This window comes from Volvox carteri (assembly GCF_000143455.1).
Source record: "Volvox carteri f. nagariensis unplaced genomic scaffold VOLCAscaffold_38, whole genome shotgun sequence".
Classification (NCBI taxonomy): Eukaryota; Viridiplantae; Chlorophyta; class Chlorophyceae; order Chlamydomonadales; family Volvocaceae; genus Volvox; species Volvox carteri.
The window spans coordinates 907,333-923,384 of NW_003307581.1; the positions used below are offsets into that span (position 1 = coordinate 907,333).

Genomic DNA, 16,052 nt, shown 5'->3' on the forward strand with positions numbered 1-16,052 from the left:
CTCCAAATGTTGCACTCCAAGAAGGAAAACAGTCGTAACATTGAGATTCCCCAACCCTCCCATTCCGGGTTGGTCAGGGCATCGGTTATCTCCTGCCGTAAAACTGCATGAGCAATGGATCCCACTTGCTTTTGAAGGCGGTTCCAGAAACGGAGAATCTGCTTCACCATGTAATATTGAACACAGTTGTGTTATCGTCTCGGCAACAAATCTCAACCAGTTTTCCCCTCTTGTCTCCCCTCCCCTGCAAACCATGCAGGCGTTGGGAAGGCAGCGGGAGCAGCAGCCATGGGCAGTCGAGGTGAAACTCGTGGAATGACGTAATACCTGGTACACAGTACGGCACACATACCATCTATAAATACACGCGAAGTGCTTGACCAGCATATCACGAGGCCTTTTCAGCGGCCAGCTTCTACGAATGGAAGCTTAATTAGGATAGTACCCGACTCTGCCCATCTGTGCATTAATGGGCCTACATTATTGCGCAGACGACGGCTACCAAAGGCCCATCCATTTATAATGCTTTACTACACACATATGATCTACAGACGTGTAGGCAGCAGCCATCACACACGCACGCACATGAACTGTGTTAGTGTGTAAACTGCAGCATGCACGCACGTGCTCTATCGATCGCATTGAGATTCAAGACATGCCGTACAGATAGCGTACTTGCATAGCTTCCGAAGCTCTGCTATGGGAATAAGTCAGTAGGTAAGCAAACGTCCTGTACTCCGCCACATCAATTCCGCCCCTTTGGGCGCTAGGTTTTTCTCTTCTCCTGCTAGTGCGGTATTTCCTTTTTCCGTGGCTTTTAGGCGTTCAGGTCTTGCCCTTGGGCCTTCGACTCGTATGGGTAGTATGGGATCACACACCCCCAACCATGCAACACACACACACACACACAACCATGCAACACACACACCCAACCATGCAACACACACACACACATCAATTCCCGTATGGTGCAGGTTCACCTAGACGCCTTCGCAATAGATAGAAAGGGCGGCGGCCAAAACAGACGGGTCCGTTCATGCAATTACTGGCTTTCCTGCCTAACCCATGGTGCAGCTATATATGGATATGCATGCACACGTAATGCTCAGCCGACAACATGTTGACCGTCATGAGGGCCTGATGCCTTTTCCGCTGTCATCCGTCGGATATCAGCTTCATTTCGAACTCCCCAGCAGGGCATCATCAGTTATGGCAACAGCGTAGATAGGGCAACACTTTGAAGCCATGTCAAGGATAGCCAAATAGCAGTAATTGAACCTGGGACCCTGGCAGAACTCGTTGAGCAAAATGTTGCTCTGAAGCTCCAGGCAAATCTCGGCGCCGTACGCCTGTTGAAATGTCCAGTCCAGAGACGTCGCCTTTGCAGTGTTGCTGCCAGTCGGGCCCCACGATGGACTTCGGAACGTCATGTCACGGGCGTCGCCGGGTCTGACACCAATGTATTTCAGGTGACGCCGCAGAGTCTCGTTGGCCCAGAACTCAATCTTGTGCAAGGTGGTGAAGTTGGCGCAGGACGCCGCCGCCTGCTCATTCAAAAGGGAATGAGCATCAACCGCAGAGCCCCATACATCATCTCGCTCAGTACTATGCAGCAGGGTATGTAGGTCTACGAAGCGTATAACATCATGTACCCGCGCGCACGCACGTCTGTACGAAAATTTACTGATTAATAGATCGAGCCCCGGTGCATTAGATAGGGACCGTCCCTATCTAATACGACAGGGCACGATCTATAACGATTAAATAATTACAGACGAAGATGCCCTTGTCAGAACGCACTAATCCGTAATACCATGCGGACTGCTTACATTCCAGTTACGGCGGCGGACAGCAAAATACACGCATGCGGCTAGTGTAAATGCTGTTAATGTGCTGGCTACTACTCCACGCCGATGCTGCCTACACGCTACCGATTCATAGGGGGCATGACAACGTCTATGTAGCAGCGTCCTAAGCTCCTATCAGATCGCAACGACACCTAAGCAGTGCCAAGCAAATCCTAAACCCCGGTTACATATAACTCGTCGGATACCGTGTAATTATTGCAAGTGTGCGACAATCTTACGAGGCCATTTAACAAATAAACTTACCTCCTCCGCATCAAATTTTGGAAATGAGAAGCAGTGCAGAGCAGTAGAAGACTTCCGGCCTGGCCGAGTCGTATAACGGGGCACAGCCTCAAGCGGTGCCGCGCGTTCCAATCTTGTGCAACTGGGTGGTTTTGGATGAGCATAAGACTCAAATACATTCCATTAGGCATGCAATCCAACCAAATAATTGCAAAGTCAGAACACATTCCTCGGAAGCTACCTGCAGCCTCGACCTAGCTGGCGCGAGATAGATATAGAACGGACCCGGTGGTGCCTACATCATGGTGACTACACGCCCACTCAAGCTCAGGGCGATAGATGTTTGGGTGCATGGGTTGCCATCCATCTAGCTGCTCATGCAGACATTAAAGACATGATAGTGCGTGGTTCTGTAGGTAGCGCAGGCAGCGGGGATAGCAAGGCATGAAAAAAAAGCGCTCATCACACAATTAGATACCATCAAAGTGTTTGCACGCATCGCGACAGTTACAATTAGCAAGTCCTGCATTGTCGTTGAATGCGGGATGTCCTTCTCGCTTACTTGCAAGACGGGAAAGACACCAGGTCATTGCAGACTGCCCTTGCGTTGCCGGTAAAGCAGATATGTGGATCATCTCCGAGGCCGCCACCGATATTAACTTCGACAGTGTGGTTGATAAACTGACGCGTGCATTTGGTGAATGGGGACAGGTCAGGTCCCGATGCGGCAGGACGAACCACCATGTCAAGCCATTCCATAGCTATGCCATCCAAATGTCCGACAGGGCTTGCAGCTACAGCTATCGCGTTTCTGTTCATCGAACCGCATGCAAAGGCGCTGTCATTGTAACAACCCTCTGCCGTCATGGTGAAATTGGCGCCGTAATTGACAGCCGCATAATCGGCGATGCGTTCCACTACAGCGCGTATGTAATCCTTGCATTTCTCGTTAGTGAGATTGTATGGGATGGCGTTATTGGGAAAAAGCCTGAAGGTGACGCACGTAGCGCATGCCGACTGTGGCGGTGATGGTGGTAGCGACGTGAACGATAGCGACGGTGGCGGTGGTGGCGGTGTAGGAGGTAGGGGATGCGGAAAAGCAGGCGGCGGCAGTGGTGACGTCGACGTTGGCGGAGGTACTGGTGGCGGCGGGGAAGGTGACGGAGGTGGCGGAGAAGGCGACGGAGGCGGCGGTGAAGGCGACGGTGATAGTGGAGGTAAGGGCGTTGGCGGCGGAAGTTGCGGTGGCAGTGGTGGCGGTGATGGTGGCAGGCCAACGCCTGCGGTGGGGCAGCAGTCTGTATCGCTGCTGAACAGAGCAACGGTGCACAAGCTGCGTGAGTCGTCCATTTTTGGTGCGCACAATTGCTCCATAGTGGTGCAGCCGCTGCCGGCCCTGTTCGTGCCGAGGGTGATGCAGATCTCAGCACCGTCAGTGTTGGCGAGGTTGAGGCCCAACGCGGTGAGCTTCAGGATGGCGGAGCGATTAGTGCTTTGCTGCGGCGCACGTTCCAAGGTGGGTCTCCGCTGGGTACGGACACCGTTGAGGCTGGCCGACATCACCACGCCCGGAACATGGCACTCAGCCTTCGTGTCAACCTGCAAGGCCGTTCACGTGGTAATACGTGCAGCGGATTGGAGGTTTGGGGACTAGGTATACATATAGCTGGCACAGGAGAATTTCTCAGCTTATTCCATGGAAGCTACGAAATTGCTCTATGGAGTGAATCGTAAGGAAACAGCAACCCATAATCAGGTCCCCCGCCCAGCTGTTAGCAGCAGAGCGACCCAAGCGAATTCAACGAGTGGCCAACGTAAATTAATGCATGGGACTGTAATAAGGCCCATACGCGAAAATCGAGATATTTTACCTCCATCTTGTAGAGGTCCGCCCGGCTGCAGCAGTAGTCCGTACAGTTGGCAGGAACGCTGACCCGCACCGTAAAGCAGTAAGTGTTGTTGCCTTGAAAACGAGCGTTGTTATCGAGCTTGTAAGCGGAGGGGGCTGCTTTGCACTTGCAGTACGGGAATTCTGGATTAATAATCCCCGCTGGGGCCGCTTCCGAGATCTGTGCGAACCCGGCCCTGCGTGTATGAAAGCGATGTATGTACGTCAAAGGCGGGCGCAGAAGAGAGAGAAAGACAGTTAATCGTTAATCCTTCACCGCCTGAATGCAGCATGAGTCCATACGGCGTTGCGAGTTGGGAAAGCGTCTGTAAGATTGGGTAGTGCCTACAGACCATCAATTTCATTCTATTGTTTTTATGGCATATCTATAGACCAGTCTATACCATGAATCTATATACGATCTATTGATCGGTCCTATCTATATGCATTATACGATGACCGTGTCTATAGATCATAGAATATTATACCGACAAATATCCCGGAATGCGTGACACGAGGCTACTGCTTAAACATTTACATAATAAGCCTATCCACCCCCTAGCATACGCATCATACATATACTACCAATACATGCTAGTTCTTCCTTACCATATCACAAGCGCCACGAAAAGAAATACTCGCTGCTGGAGTCGCATCTCAAACAACACGGCCAAGGGCCGGCAGGCGAACAAGCAAGGCAGCCACGCAGGCCGTCTGTGGCTTCGCAAGAACGCAACTAAGGGAATACTGCAAGGCCACCACATTTACAGAGGGTAGGTAACCCCTGTAGATTTAGACCTCAGAAAAAGATGCGAGCGGCGCAATCAGCAGGAAGAGCGGCACGATCACGACGTACATAATAAACAGCTTGCAGCGTGGTAAACCACGCGTGCTTGAACTTATTATGCGTATATATAAAAAGTACGTTTTATGCAAGTATATGACAGCGACAACGTCGTAAGGCCCTCGCTCGTCGCACTGCTATATGTGCAAGATCGAATTAGTCATGTCGTCGTCGTCAGCTCTACGTGCAGTTGGGCGGTCAGCACCCGAAGATGTTTCATTTTCCTCGCCGACGCGACGATCCATTATTAGCCAAGGATCTTCCTTGATATGACCCGCAAGTTGCCATCTTTTAGTAGCATTGCAATTGTGTTCCAACGATGATGGCAACTTGCGGGTCGTGTCAAGGAAGATCCCGGACGTTGCATACTGTTGCATATATGTTGAATCTCTGCATCGTGTGGACCAAGCCAGGAAGCCGTAGGGTGTAAGCGCAATCAGTAATAAAAACGTTGTTACGTTTTCCATCGGCCGGAGACCGCTTCCCTACGTTGTTGCTACGGTCCATCACATCATCATGCATATGCGTGGATGTCGCATCGATCTTTATTTTCCCGCCGGTAAACAGTTTGCACCTCACCTTATTAGGATACTATACAGCAGTAGGGCAGATGATTTCCTGGGCAGATAAAACAAAACTGTCCAGGCATCCGTGCGTGCGCGATGCCAGGCCGGCAGTAGGTAGGAGGCAGGCAGGCAGCAGGCAGGAGGCCTCCCGCGTTTAAACGCCAATTAAAATTGGGCGCGACAAGTGCTCAATCCAGCCAATCCTAGGATCGGCTGGACTGAGCACTTGTTGCGCCCAAACGCGTGAGGACGCAATCTATACGACACCCTTGATGTCCGTGGTCTTCACCTTCTCCTTGTATTAGCCCTTGCCTTTACGCGCGCCAAGTAGCTCCCCGTTAGGTAGCAGCCAGGGCAATAAGAATGGCCGCCTCCCCCGCCTCCCGTGCACCATAGACCCGCCGGGCACTCCTGCTGAAAGCCAGGACGTTATCCAGGTATACCACTTCACCATACTGCTGCCTGCCTGGTGAAGCGCTGCCCAGCGGCAGGTCAGGATGAATCCTAAAGTTTCTTGCATATATAGGAGACGTGAACATAAAGTAGTACCCTTGCGGACTATGGCCATGCACTTGTATGGGTACTGGGGACTGGGCCCGGGCAAACTGCACCCTCCCTTGCCGCTTCATCCGCCAACAGATTAGTAAGGGCCTTGATTCCAAGTTTGTAGTCGTAGTGTAGTGCTCCTCCATTAGAGAGCACTCCACCCATCGAGTCCAGATTCACCTCTTTCCTGAGACCAGGGCTCGCACGATTGCCGAGTCATGTGTACACCTCCTCCAAGCGCTCCCAAACTTTGCAAAGAAACCGGCACGGTTCCCAAGCCCTATGGCATAAACACGTCGGTTACCGACCGTTTTCAACACTACCGGGTTCATTAACCAAACCGACCGATTAACTATCGTTAAAGACACGTTAACCGGTCAGTTGGGTTACCGGTCAGTTGGCTGTCTTGATCTCAAGGTAGACATGTAGTTACAGCAATCTAACCCATCTACGCCTTAAGGCGCTGAGCAAGCCGCAAGTGTCTGCTGTTGTCCTGTTTCACCCGTGGCTGCTAGAAGGACCACTCCCAGATTTCCGGCGACGATTGTCCTGCCTAAGGGTTCATTTCCCTTGAAGTCTCTGTCTTGCCCCACTCTCCTCCTATCGCCTCATGCTGTCAACGTGCGCAAAATGGGGATTTGCCGTCGCTCGCTCGAGTCAACGTCGGAGGAACTAGCAGCATAACGCATGAATAATACTTTTTGTTGTTAATCCTTCTGCTATATCGTCAGCCCTAGTAGCTGCCCAATAAGTGCGTCTGCATCTGTAATAGCTTGCTGCTGAAGAAGGCCTCTCAAGATGCTGGCAGAGCGCCTTAGCGCAAGTGCATATACGATGTACGCGCCTTACTATACGGCAAAAGTATTGTTACTCATGGATTGCCGTCCAGGCGGTTCGCTTGGCTTACGTAATTACTGATGGAGGGTTTAAGAACTCACGGTTTCTCGAGTATTCCGGCAACTCCGACAATGTGACGTTAAGGTTTATGAACGGTCCATGGGGCCCCCCCCCACCCACCTGTGCGGACACTGTAACTGTAATTGTAGTATTCCGGTATGATAACAGCAAAAACGACAACTGCTTACATTACCTCTCACGCACATACTTCTCCTAGCCTGACCTGCAAGCATGAAAGCATGTATCATCCAGCAATTCCTGGCGATAGTAGTGATGCCAGCCACGCACGGCGGTACGGTGGCTACGATATGTGGATAACTAAATGCTTGCTTGCGCGATACATCTACATGCATACACCACGTCCCATCTTCAGCTTTCCTCCTCGTGCTCTTAGAAACCACCAGCATATTTACCTGGTCCCGCATCATCACGCATCTAACAAGGCGACATAAGACCACTCTGGCTCTTCATGACTGGCTCTTCGTGAGTTTGGAGCCCACTGTAACAACACACACACTCTCACTCTCACATAAGAACAAGCACGTCGCACGCATACAAGGCGCCTGCTGCCACCACACGCACACGCTACAAATTTTCGCTGGTGCAGTTGAACGATTAATGTGAAAAACAGCTCAATTTCAGTTAACTACTAAGGTTGCCGCGTCCTGTACACGCCAGCTTGCAAGCGAGCGCAAGTATTTGCACACACTTTTGGCATTAACGCCAAACGCCTTGCTTCGGTAGGCCCGTGCCCCACATTGTGTGCCAGCTTGGCAAGTCGAAATGCAGGTTATTAGGCAAGAATGAGAATATAAAACTGGGGCAAAATTGAAGTCGTCAATGAAGTGTAGCACAAAGCATGAATAAAACGTTGGTTTTTGTTTTTGCATTGACTGAGCCCGTCCATAGCAAGTGCATCAGTCCGGGAAGGAACGTTATTTACCCGCCTGGATTCCGTCATTCATTCATGTCTACAGCAAAACACCAAAAAGCTGCTGCCCCTGCTTGATTTGAAACCAGCAAACTAGCAGTGCGGCGGATATAAAGTTGACGCTCGCTCGCTTCAGGTCGCGCCCTCGCTCGCAGGCTATACCATTCCTTATTTTATCTACATACCAAGTTTACTTAAATACGGATATCCGTGCCTTGCGCGTACGGCTGGCTACTTAAAGTATCCTCGCCCTTAGGACATTTTCCTGCTGTGAACACTGCCGCTCTGCGCCTTCACCAGCTGTGAGCTCGCAGATCTGCGTACAACCACGTGGCACGATACGTGTTTCCACGTAGACGAGTAATGGAGGATGCTTAGACGTACGCTTCGGTCATATCAATTGGTTAACAATACATAACATCACACCCAGCCAATTCCGGTTGGCGTGGCATTGGGTCAAATGTATTGTAGGCATATCCATGTCATCAACTGACATACATATGTCCAAACGAGCAGTGCTGCTGCATGAGGTCAGGGTGCGCAAAGCAAATAAGCCTGAAGGCCGTGTTTGCTGATGCCTGCTCGAAGGCGGGGAGACCTGAAGCGGTGTCCGAGAAAAAACACCCAGCAAATGGATTTTTCGCCATTACCGTAACATGCACAAAGCCAAGACAACGCTCTGCTGCCTGGTGCCTTCGCCTAATGCAGGTAACAGCTTACCGTATGATGCTCTTCCACTTGGCGACAGCATCGACAGCATTCGCATTGCCTGGAACGCCTGCGCGTATAACACGGTCCAGAGCAAGCAGACGTACTTGGCCCAGTGCATGTACAGTAACCATAGTGCTGACGAGGTCCCAGTCGTTCATGCCACCTTTTTGCCCATCCATGGCACATGACAGGTATGGAGGACCCCCCATACTCTGTTGCCCAGCCGCAAGCACTGTAGTGGCTTGTTTGCTATACATGACAAATGGATTGGCGCGGTTGTGAAGAAATCACGCACCGTTAACAATGATTTCGCCGCCGCCAGTTTGGCCGCTGGGACCTACGGCTCCTGATCCGCCGCCGCCGGGGCCGTTGGCAACCGCACCCAGCGCCCTGGCCACCAGCCTTTCCACATCCAGTTCCAGAGGTAGTTGACTCATCAACTCCGCAACACGCCTCCGCTAAGGTCATATGAAAGCAAGGCAGTCAGAAATGCGCGCGGTTGCTCAGTTGCTACGTTGTGCAAATCATTGCACCTAGGTGGAAGCCACAGCCTAGGTGGCGCGTTTCATCCACGTCAATAAACACTGTTGCAGTATTGGCAAGCTTACCAGGCCCTACTCGCGCAGACCTGCCTATCCAAACGAGACTCATCAGGGAGGAATCACGTGTAACCTGTAACTCTGATTCTTGCCCCACCAGGATAACATCGCGCGTTGGGGCAGTAAAAGCTGCTAGGGGCATTTACCAGGCCAGTTATGTGTCGACGAAAGGGAATGGCGCCATCGCGTGCTGCGGCCTAGTCTTACCTCGCAGGAAATCCGCCGCAGGAGTGGATTGAGGATCAGTGCAAGGTACCCGCCGAAAAGGATCCAAAACATGACGAGGAGGATGACATGCAGGACGAAGATGTCTGCCACGCAGGTATGGCACATATGCACGCGGTAGGACGTGGATTAGGCAGCAAGCAGCACTATGGGTTAAATGTAATTGCTTATTTACCCTATCTATTAAGTTCGGTTCTCAGACCCTGCTGGATGGGCCAGTAAGGATTCATGGGCCATCTGGGAGGCCTGCGATGTCGCGTCTCCATCCCACATACACCCGCACATCCCAGGCGCTTAACTCACCCGAAACTAGGGTATACTTTAAAATAGTGCTTGCCGCCACTGGCGACAAGTGGCAAGCGCAAGTGACAAGCGCAAGTCCATAACAAGGAAGAGCGTTGCCCTAGAAGCGGGTTGCGTAAGATGCAGAGCTATGCCATCGTGGTGAGGCACGTTGCGTGTCCATATGCACGTTGGCACAGCGGATGGCGCTGCATAACAAGCGCAACACTAATGCACGATAGGCATGGTCCACAGCCCGAAGCTTACCATGAAACAAGGACATGATGGTTTCAAAATGGGCCTCCTGAATTTTGAAAATCCCATCAATGAGGTCCTGTGGAAGAGGCCGCATGCCGCATGGATGGACATTCAGACCATCAGCATCAGCATCAACAGCTGTCTGTAAAAATTCTTCATCGTCTAATAATCGCACCCTGGTATAAGAAAAAGGGGCCGTCCCTATCGAATCTACCAGGGCACAATCTTTAGACAATAATCACGAATTTCACAGAATGCAACGCATCAGGCCCCATATGCACATGTACCGAGTACAAATTACGCTGGCTTGCTGCTAGTGTCCGTCTACATACCATCTAACTGCCTGCCCTCCGCCTGTAAATTTTCTTGATCTACAGATTGTGCTCTGGCTATGATAAACATCGACTGTTCCTATCCGTTATGCTGGGACACGACCTATTGACAATACATAAATTTACAGATGTATATGCCTACGTAGCTGGCTGGCCATGAACCCAGCTGCTGCTTGTGCCCTGACGCTCTGGCGTTCCTCATCACGCACCTTGGTTCCCACATTGTAGACGAAGTCCAAGTGTTCTGCGGTCAAATTTTCGCCCAGTGGTAAAAGGTCGGTAGGCGGCAAGCAAGCGCGGGCTAGCTAGTTGGAGCATGCATTCATCATGCGTATGACATGTAGCTGTCGGCGGTACACGGGTGGATCAATCGCCATCAGCGGGCCGTGATGCGTGGTGTTTCTTAATACTGTCTGGTTAGAGCCAACCTTTGTCCGACCGCGAAGCTTGTCATAGCCGTAGTAAAAAGGCTCCAAAGTGGTGGCGCGAGTGGTTTGCACTTACCATCGCCTAGTCCTGCCGGTACGGTGTTCGTAGAAGAACCCATCGCATTGACATGCATCATAAATCGATGCATTATGGTGTCCAGACTCGAGTGAGTGATGTAGTAGAACCTGCTCTCCGGCCCTGGGCACGGCTGATTCTCCTGCACAGCATATGCATCAATCGATTGAACGGACCACACAGGGACCCCGGCGCCAGGCATTTCAAACGAAATGGAAGGACGCAAAATAGAGTTGTACAGGGAAGTACCTAGTAAGTACCATAGACGCGCCGTCTGCCTGAAGACATCGCTTACGTAATCACCCTTATGTGCTTGCGTACTGACCCAACCACTTGGAAATAATAAAGACGTGTGCAAAGTGCGTGATGACCAAAGAAAAACTTGAACAACACTTCCACTGTTGTAGCTGCATGCCGAAAAGGTCCTACGAGATGCTACAGTGCGCTGCAGCGCGAATACATTTCTTCTGTGAGCAGTACTTACGACCCTTACAGATTAAAATTTAATCTATTCGGCTTTTACATGTGTGCACGCAACCTGGTCCCAAGTAGTTATCCTATAGATTGGTTGTGACGGTGGATGGCAGAGTTTATTGAACTCGCTGCTGCTGCTGATCTCCACATCCCCTGCTCCCCACTTTAATATCCCTAAGCCAGCCACACCGAACAGCGAACGTGATAACGCTCCGCAAGCCACGCTAGTGCAAAGGGGATCTTACAGCCAAACCTCAACCTCGTTCTGGAGTTCGCCATCGTGCGCATTCACTTTCCCATATGCACTTTTGGGCGGCATCTGTCAGATTGTGGCAACCTACCTGCCTTGGGTACAACCCGAACTGTTTCCTTTTAATTTGGCCGTCATGCTGACTAGGCAGGCCTGCAGCCGGGCGAGGGCTGCGCCTCTTCTCCAGCTTAGAGGAAGCATGACACTTTATGGTATAGCATTCGGAATGACATGACTTCCTAAGCATGCCTAATGTGGCCAGTCGGATCGACATAACCATAGTCGGAAACGACCTAACGATACTCACCAGGGCGCGGTGGCACTGGCCATTGCTGTAAAACAGGTATTCCAGTTTCGATGATGAATAGGAAAGCCCGCCTTTCACTAGCGGGAAGCGCTCCGTGTCAGGACCTGCCACGCACATGCGCAGATCGGGTCGTGGTTAGCAAGAGCCCAGCATGCATCCTTACATCCTTCTGCCGTGTATGGGACGAGTAAGGTAGAGTGCACATGTGCATGTACGACAAAGCATACATTCATACGATGGATATTAGCGGGCGCCTGCAAATGCTGTCAGGATAGTAGAGGAAGCACAGGAACAGGCATATAGTGGCCGTACCGGTGGACTTGTAGGCCTCCGCCCCTAGCTGAAGGGTGTACCAGGCATCACGGATAACCTTCCATACGGCCATGACCGCAGCACGGCGAGGGCCGAGCAATCCCAAGTCATCGACAGCAGCCAGCTCCTGTGCACGCATGTCATCGAGCGTGCGCACGCATAGCACGCATAGAGTTTGTACTGTCGGCGACACAATAACCCGTGGGTATGTCCCATCTACCTGGCAAAGGCCTACCAGGACCTGTGACGCCGTGCATGATGGTCACATTATTCCGTCGCAACAAGCGGCTGCCGATGTCTATAGCAGCTACCAAGAACCAGATATTGATTCTTGGCACGGACATGTACCGATCCTTTGCATGTCGGACAAGTAATACCCACCGACGACAGCAGGTTCTCAATTAAGCATATGGGTCATTAGTGCTGGCGGCTGCATTACGTAACAAAAATAAAGCCGCCTTCACTATTGATTTTTTTTATACATTCGGTGCTGGTATATGTATCTACTCCAAAATCCACTTCGTGGCGAAAGCCGCAAGGAAGTACCTCCATTTGCCAGTGGCATACCTGGCAGAAGAATACCTGCATAGGCAAACAGGTGAAAGAAACGGTAGGTTTAGCGAATTAATACCTAGCGCAATTGTTTCGCATTTAAATCGTACATTTTCGCGGCATGCATTGAGGTATCATCCGCGCGTGGATAAATCTCTACAGTAATTTGTGTACGCTAGAATGGTTCTAGAGCCACTCAAGGGGCAAGTAGGGGCAAGACTCCTGCCGAAGGGACGGCCTTCGTCACTTCGTCAGACCGCGGTCTCCAAGACAGGACGCACGAGATAGCGTGAGCAAGCACGCCAGTGAGCTATCACCGCTTCGTCGCACCCATCAGCTTTGTTACGTAGGTAGGTTGGCATTGAAAACAACAAGCGTCATGCATCCTTGCTCCCCGTTTCGTGATGGTAAGTGATGGCAACTAAATGGCACGACCGGACGGGAAATTAAAATAGGACCGTACATTATCTGCTATTAATTATAAAAACCGGTACGTGTGTGCGTAGTCGTCTTAGATTAGAGATATAGAGCACGTACAGTGCCGCGGCGCGAATGATACGACTCATGGTTTCCCTCCTGTGCAACTTAAATGACTCGCATACTATGAAGCACTGAGCAGGTCTGCGGTCATGCGTGATGTTATGAGTAATCCTGTTAATTACGGCAATAAGTAACATATTCTTATTACCATCACTTGTGATGCTTAGGCGGAACAACTGGTATATCCTTACTCCGGTTAGTTCCGTCTAGGCGGACATTTGGCTGTCAAAAACCAACTAGTCGATACATGCTATCTTGCAGAGCTTCCGTATAATGTTCGTATCTGGTCCGTAGCTCGCTACACGTGACATCCCTGGACCTTGCTTACCGCGCGGTACGTTCGGGCCGCCATGAAGTTTACCACCGAGTGTACGGCGAGAACTTCGACAATTCCCTGCGATGACGTGTGAGAGTTCCATCGTAGAAGTGAAGACGTGCTAGCAAATTACAAGCAATGACAAGACATGCTAACAAATCACAAGTACTGTAACGACATGCTTGCAAATCACACGTCGCACGGCCTCATTGCAGGACCGCGGCATCACAGCCTCCGCCATCCGGGGCCAAACCTACTCCGTCCGTTCATCCATCCAAGTTGTAGAAAATATGGTCGCATTAATTAAACATCACTAAGCGTCAATTTTAAAAGGAATATCACGTCTTTGCTATGCATCCTTGTGCCGGAACACTGTTCCGGCAGATGTCCTGCTTGATTTACTTCAAACCTGCATGCACCATTTTCAGCACGTACCCTCATTTTCGCAACGCCAATAGTGTAAAGCGCCACAACCTGACACGGAAAAAACAGCAGGTAGGATGGCATCTGGCTGTTTCCGTTGCATAAAGTGCCGCGGTGGCAAGGTGCAGGCTTAGAGATTTTCCATGTGGCAGGCAAGCAAGAACTACTAAATTTCTAGCCCCACGTACACCATGCACAGGTCAAGGAGGAGCTAGCTAGCTGCTTTGAACCGTATGCATACCAGGGCAGACCAAACGATGAAGGGTGTAAGCAGCATCCCAGTCTGGTGTGAATCGTACAGAAGCTTTCGCCGGGCCTGCAGAGTTCCCTCGGCCGGTAGTGGAGCAACCTGAGATCCACGCCTACATAGCAAGCATAGCATTAAGCATATGTCAACCTTGCCCAGGACCGGAAAATATGTCCGCCGTGCGTCCTGCCAGCACGTGTGAAATGTATTACTACCGGTGCAAGTACATGGTGCATCTAAATACACGGCGCCCATACATACCTACCTGGCAAACATGCGGTGCAGCCAAGCCATCTTTCCCAAGGCGCCGGCTTGCGTCGCCTCGGCTCCGATGGAATCGGCTGAAAGCTGTCCGCTGCTGCGTGCTTTGAAGCTTCTACTCTTGCGATTGTGGATACCACCCGCTCCTTCCGTTTCTAATGATTTCCGTCTGGTAAATGAGACTTCACGGGTAAGGCCCAAGCGGCCATTCTCTGCCCTGGTATCGGACACTGATAGCATTGCGCGACGTTTCTGCTTAATTGCGGCTTCACCACCATCTTGATCCTCTGGCAACGATGTCTTTTCTTCGCCGTCGTCCGAGTCATCATCATCGTCATCCTGGTGGTCGTCAAGGCAACAATGCGGGCATGGCAGATGAGCTTATATGCAGCTTCCTCCCCCTTTCCTTCCACTCACTTCTGTGAGGTATGAAAACTAGAGAGGGTCCCCATCTGTAGTAGCTGCCGTGTAGTGCGGCACACAAAACGTCTGCAAATACGCGCTAAGGCACTCTGCCAGCATCGAGAGGCCTTTTAAGCGGCCAGCTACTACACTAACATATTGGGGCAGTATCTAAAGACCCATAAATTCACAATATGCACCGAGCTAGGCTGACCATGCCATATATGGGCGCATGCACAGCAACGGAAAGTAGCCTATGTTATGGGCCTTCATCCATTTTTGTTTGCCCAATAGTCCCCATGCCGCACGGGTCGCGAAACCTGTTGCTTTCTTTGCTTAGCTTACTCACGTCGACGGTTAAGTTGGTGTTCTGGGAAGCCAATGCCCTTGTGAGGCCCTGCAATCAAATGGACATACATACACATACGTGAGGCAAGCTAGCCAAGCTAAAAACTACATGTACTTATACCTACCCCTAAGGGGTTTGTGCATATCTGCCATAACTAACACACAACACGTAAGGAATGACACGCAGGACTGACCCTACATGTTCCTGCACAGGGAACCCAGGCAATAATCAGCACGCGAGCAAAATTGTTAACAGTCTAACCCCACAAAATTGTTAACAGTCTAACCCCACAAAATTGTTAACAGTCTAACCCCACATACGCACATCATCATGTTCTAGCCCTCTCCACCACCGTTCCAGCTTACCAAGGGGATGAGTATGAATGTGCTATAGAGCTTGTATCGCTGTGCTGCCACGGCCTTCGAAAGGTATGCAAGGTAGCTGCGCGCAAATATAGCGGTGATCCACCGTGTGGATAGCATGAGGCAGGGCCGAGCAGCGGGATAGGAAGTACTACTTACTACAGTATAACTACGTACACAAGTACGCACGCACGTCTATAATTACACACACAATGATGATTGCCCAGCATCTTGTTAAGAGCCCGATGAGATAACGTATGCACGCATCAAAAGCCGAAGCTCACCAGGCCGCGAGAGACGTAATGGCCGCGCCTTCGACACATAGGAATATGATCTGAAGGTTGTCGACCTGCGGGTACATACACACATAAGGGCGATGGAACACAAGACGAGCTGCTGCTCTCATGTGCCGCACGCATCATCTAGGGGGAAGGGCAATAATATTCCGTTCAGCGCGGCACGCGCACAATAGGGCCATTCAATTTTCTGAAAAGGACGATAACACTTAGCCAACACTGGCATTACGGTGTGATCTGTAAGTATGGCTTCCTAACAATTATTGATGCGTGAATTCAGATACGTAG

General features: G+C 50.9%; 2 protein-coding genes across 2 annotated transcripts in view; both read right to left on the minus strand.

Moving 5' to 3' along the window:
• Window positions 1–1,175: 1,175 nt before the first annotated feature.
• On the minus strand, window positions 1,176–4,634 carry phV22 (extracellular matrix glycoprotein pherophorin-V22; the record flags this gene model as incomplete). Its single annotated transcript, XM_002953806.1, has 7 exons — window positions 1,176–1,544; window positions 2,112–2,232; window positions 2,653–2,771; window positions 3,094–3,229; window positions 3,454–3,689; window positions 4,031–4,175; window positions 4,588–4,634. 7 exons carry the CDS (start codon window positions 4,632–4,634, stop codon window positions 1,176–1,178), a joined length of 1,173 nt encoding a protein of 390 aa, XP_002953852.1.
• A 3,613-nt stretch (window positions 4,635–8,247) lies between these two features.
• VOLCADRAFT_94617 (uncharacterized protein) overlaps window positions 8,248–16,052 on the minus strand; it is a gene marked incomplete at both ends in the record, with an annotated part of 30,731 nt that continues 22,926 nt past the window's right edge. The window contains 17 exons of the mRNA XM_002953807.1: window positions 8,248–8,360; window positions 8,483–8,540; window positions 8,578–8,685; window positions 9,280–9,383; window positions 9,847–9,913; window positions 10,379–10,413; window positions 10,674–10,815; window positions 11,705–11,808; window positions 12,017–12,257; window positions 12,584–12,598; window positions 13,437–13,502; window positions 13,860–13,898; window positions 14,089–14,209; window positions 14,360–14,694; window positions 15,107–15,154; window positions 15,472–15,547; window positions 15,753–15,817. Of these exons, the coding sequence (XP_002953853.1) occupies window positions 8,248–8,360; window positions 8,483–8,540; window positions 8,578–8,685; window positions 9,280–9,383; window positions 9,847–9,913; window positions 10,379–10,413; window positions 10,674–10,815; window positions 11,705–11,808; window positions 12,017–12,257; window positions 12,584–12,598; window positions 13,437–13,502; window positions 13,860–13,898; window positions 14,089–14,209; window positions 14,360–14,694; window positions 15,107–15,154; window positions 15,472–15,547; window positions 15,753–15,817 (1,737 nt within the window). The remainder of the gene's footprint in view (window positions 8,361–8,482; window positions 8,541–8,577; window positions 8,686–9,279; window positions 9,384–9,846; window positions 9,914–10,378; window positions 10,414–10,673; window positions 10,816–11,704; window positions 11,809–12,016; window positions 12,258–12,583; window positions 12,599–13,436; window positions 13,503–13,859; window positions 13,899–14,088; window positions 14,210–14,359; window positions 14,695–15,106; window positions 15,155–15,471; window positions 15,548–15,752; window positions 15,818–16,052) is intronic.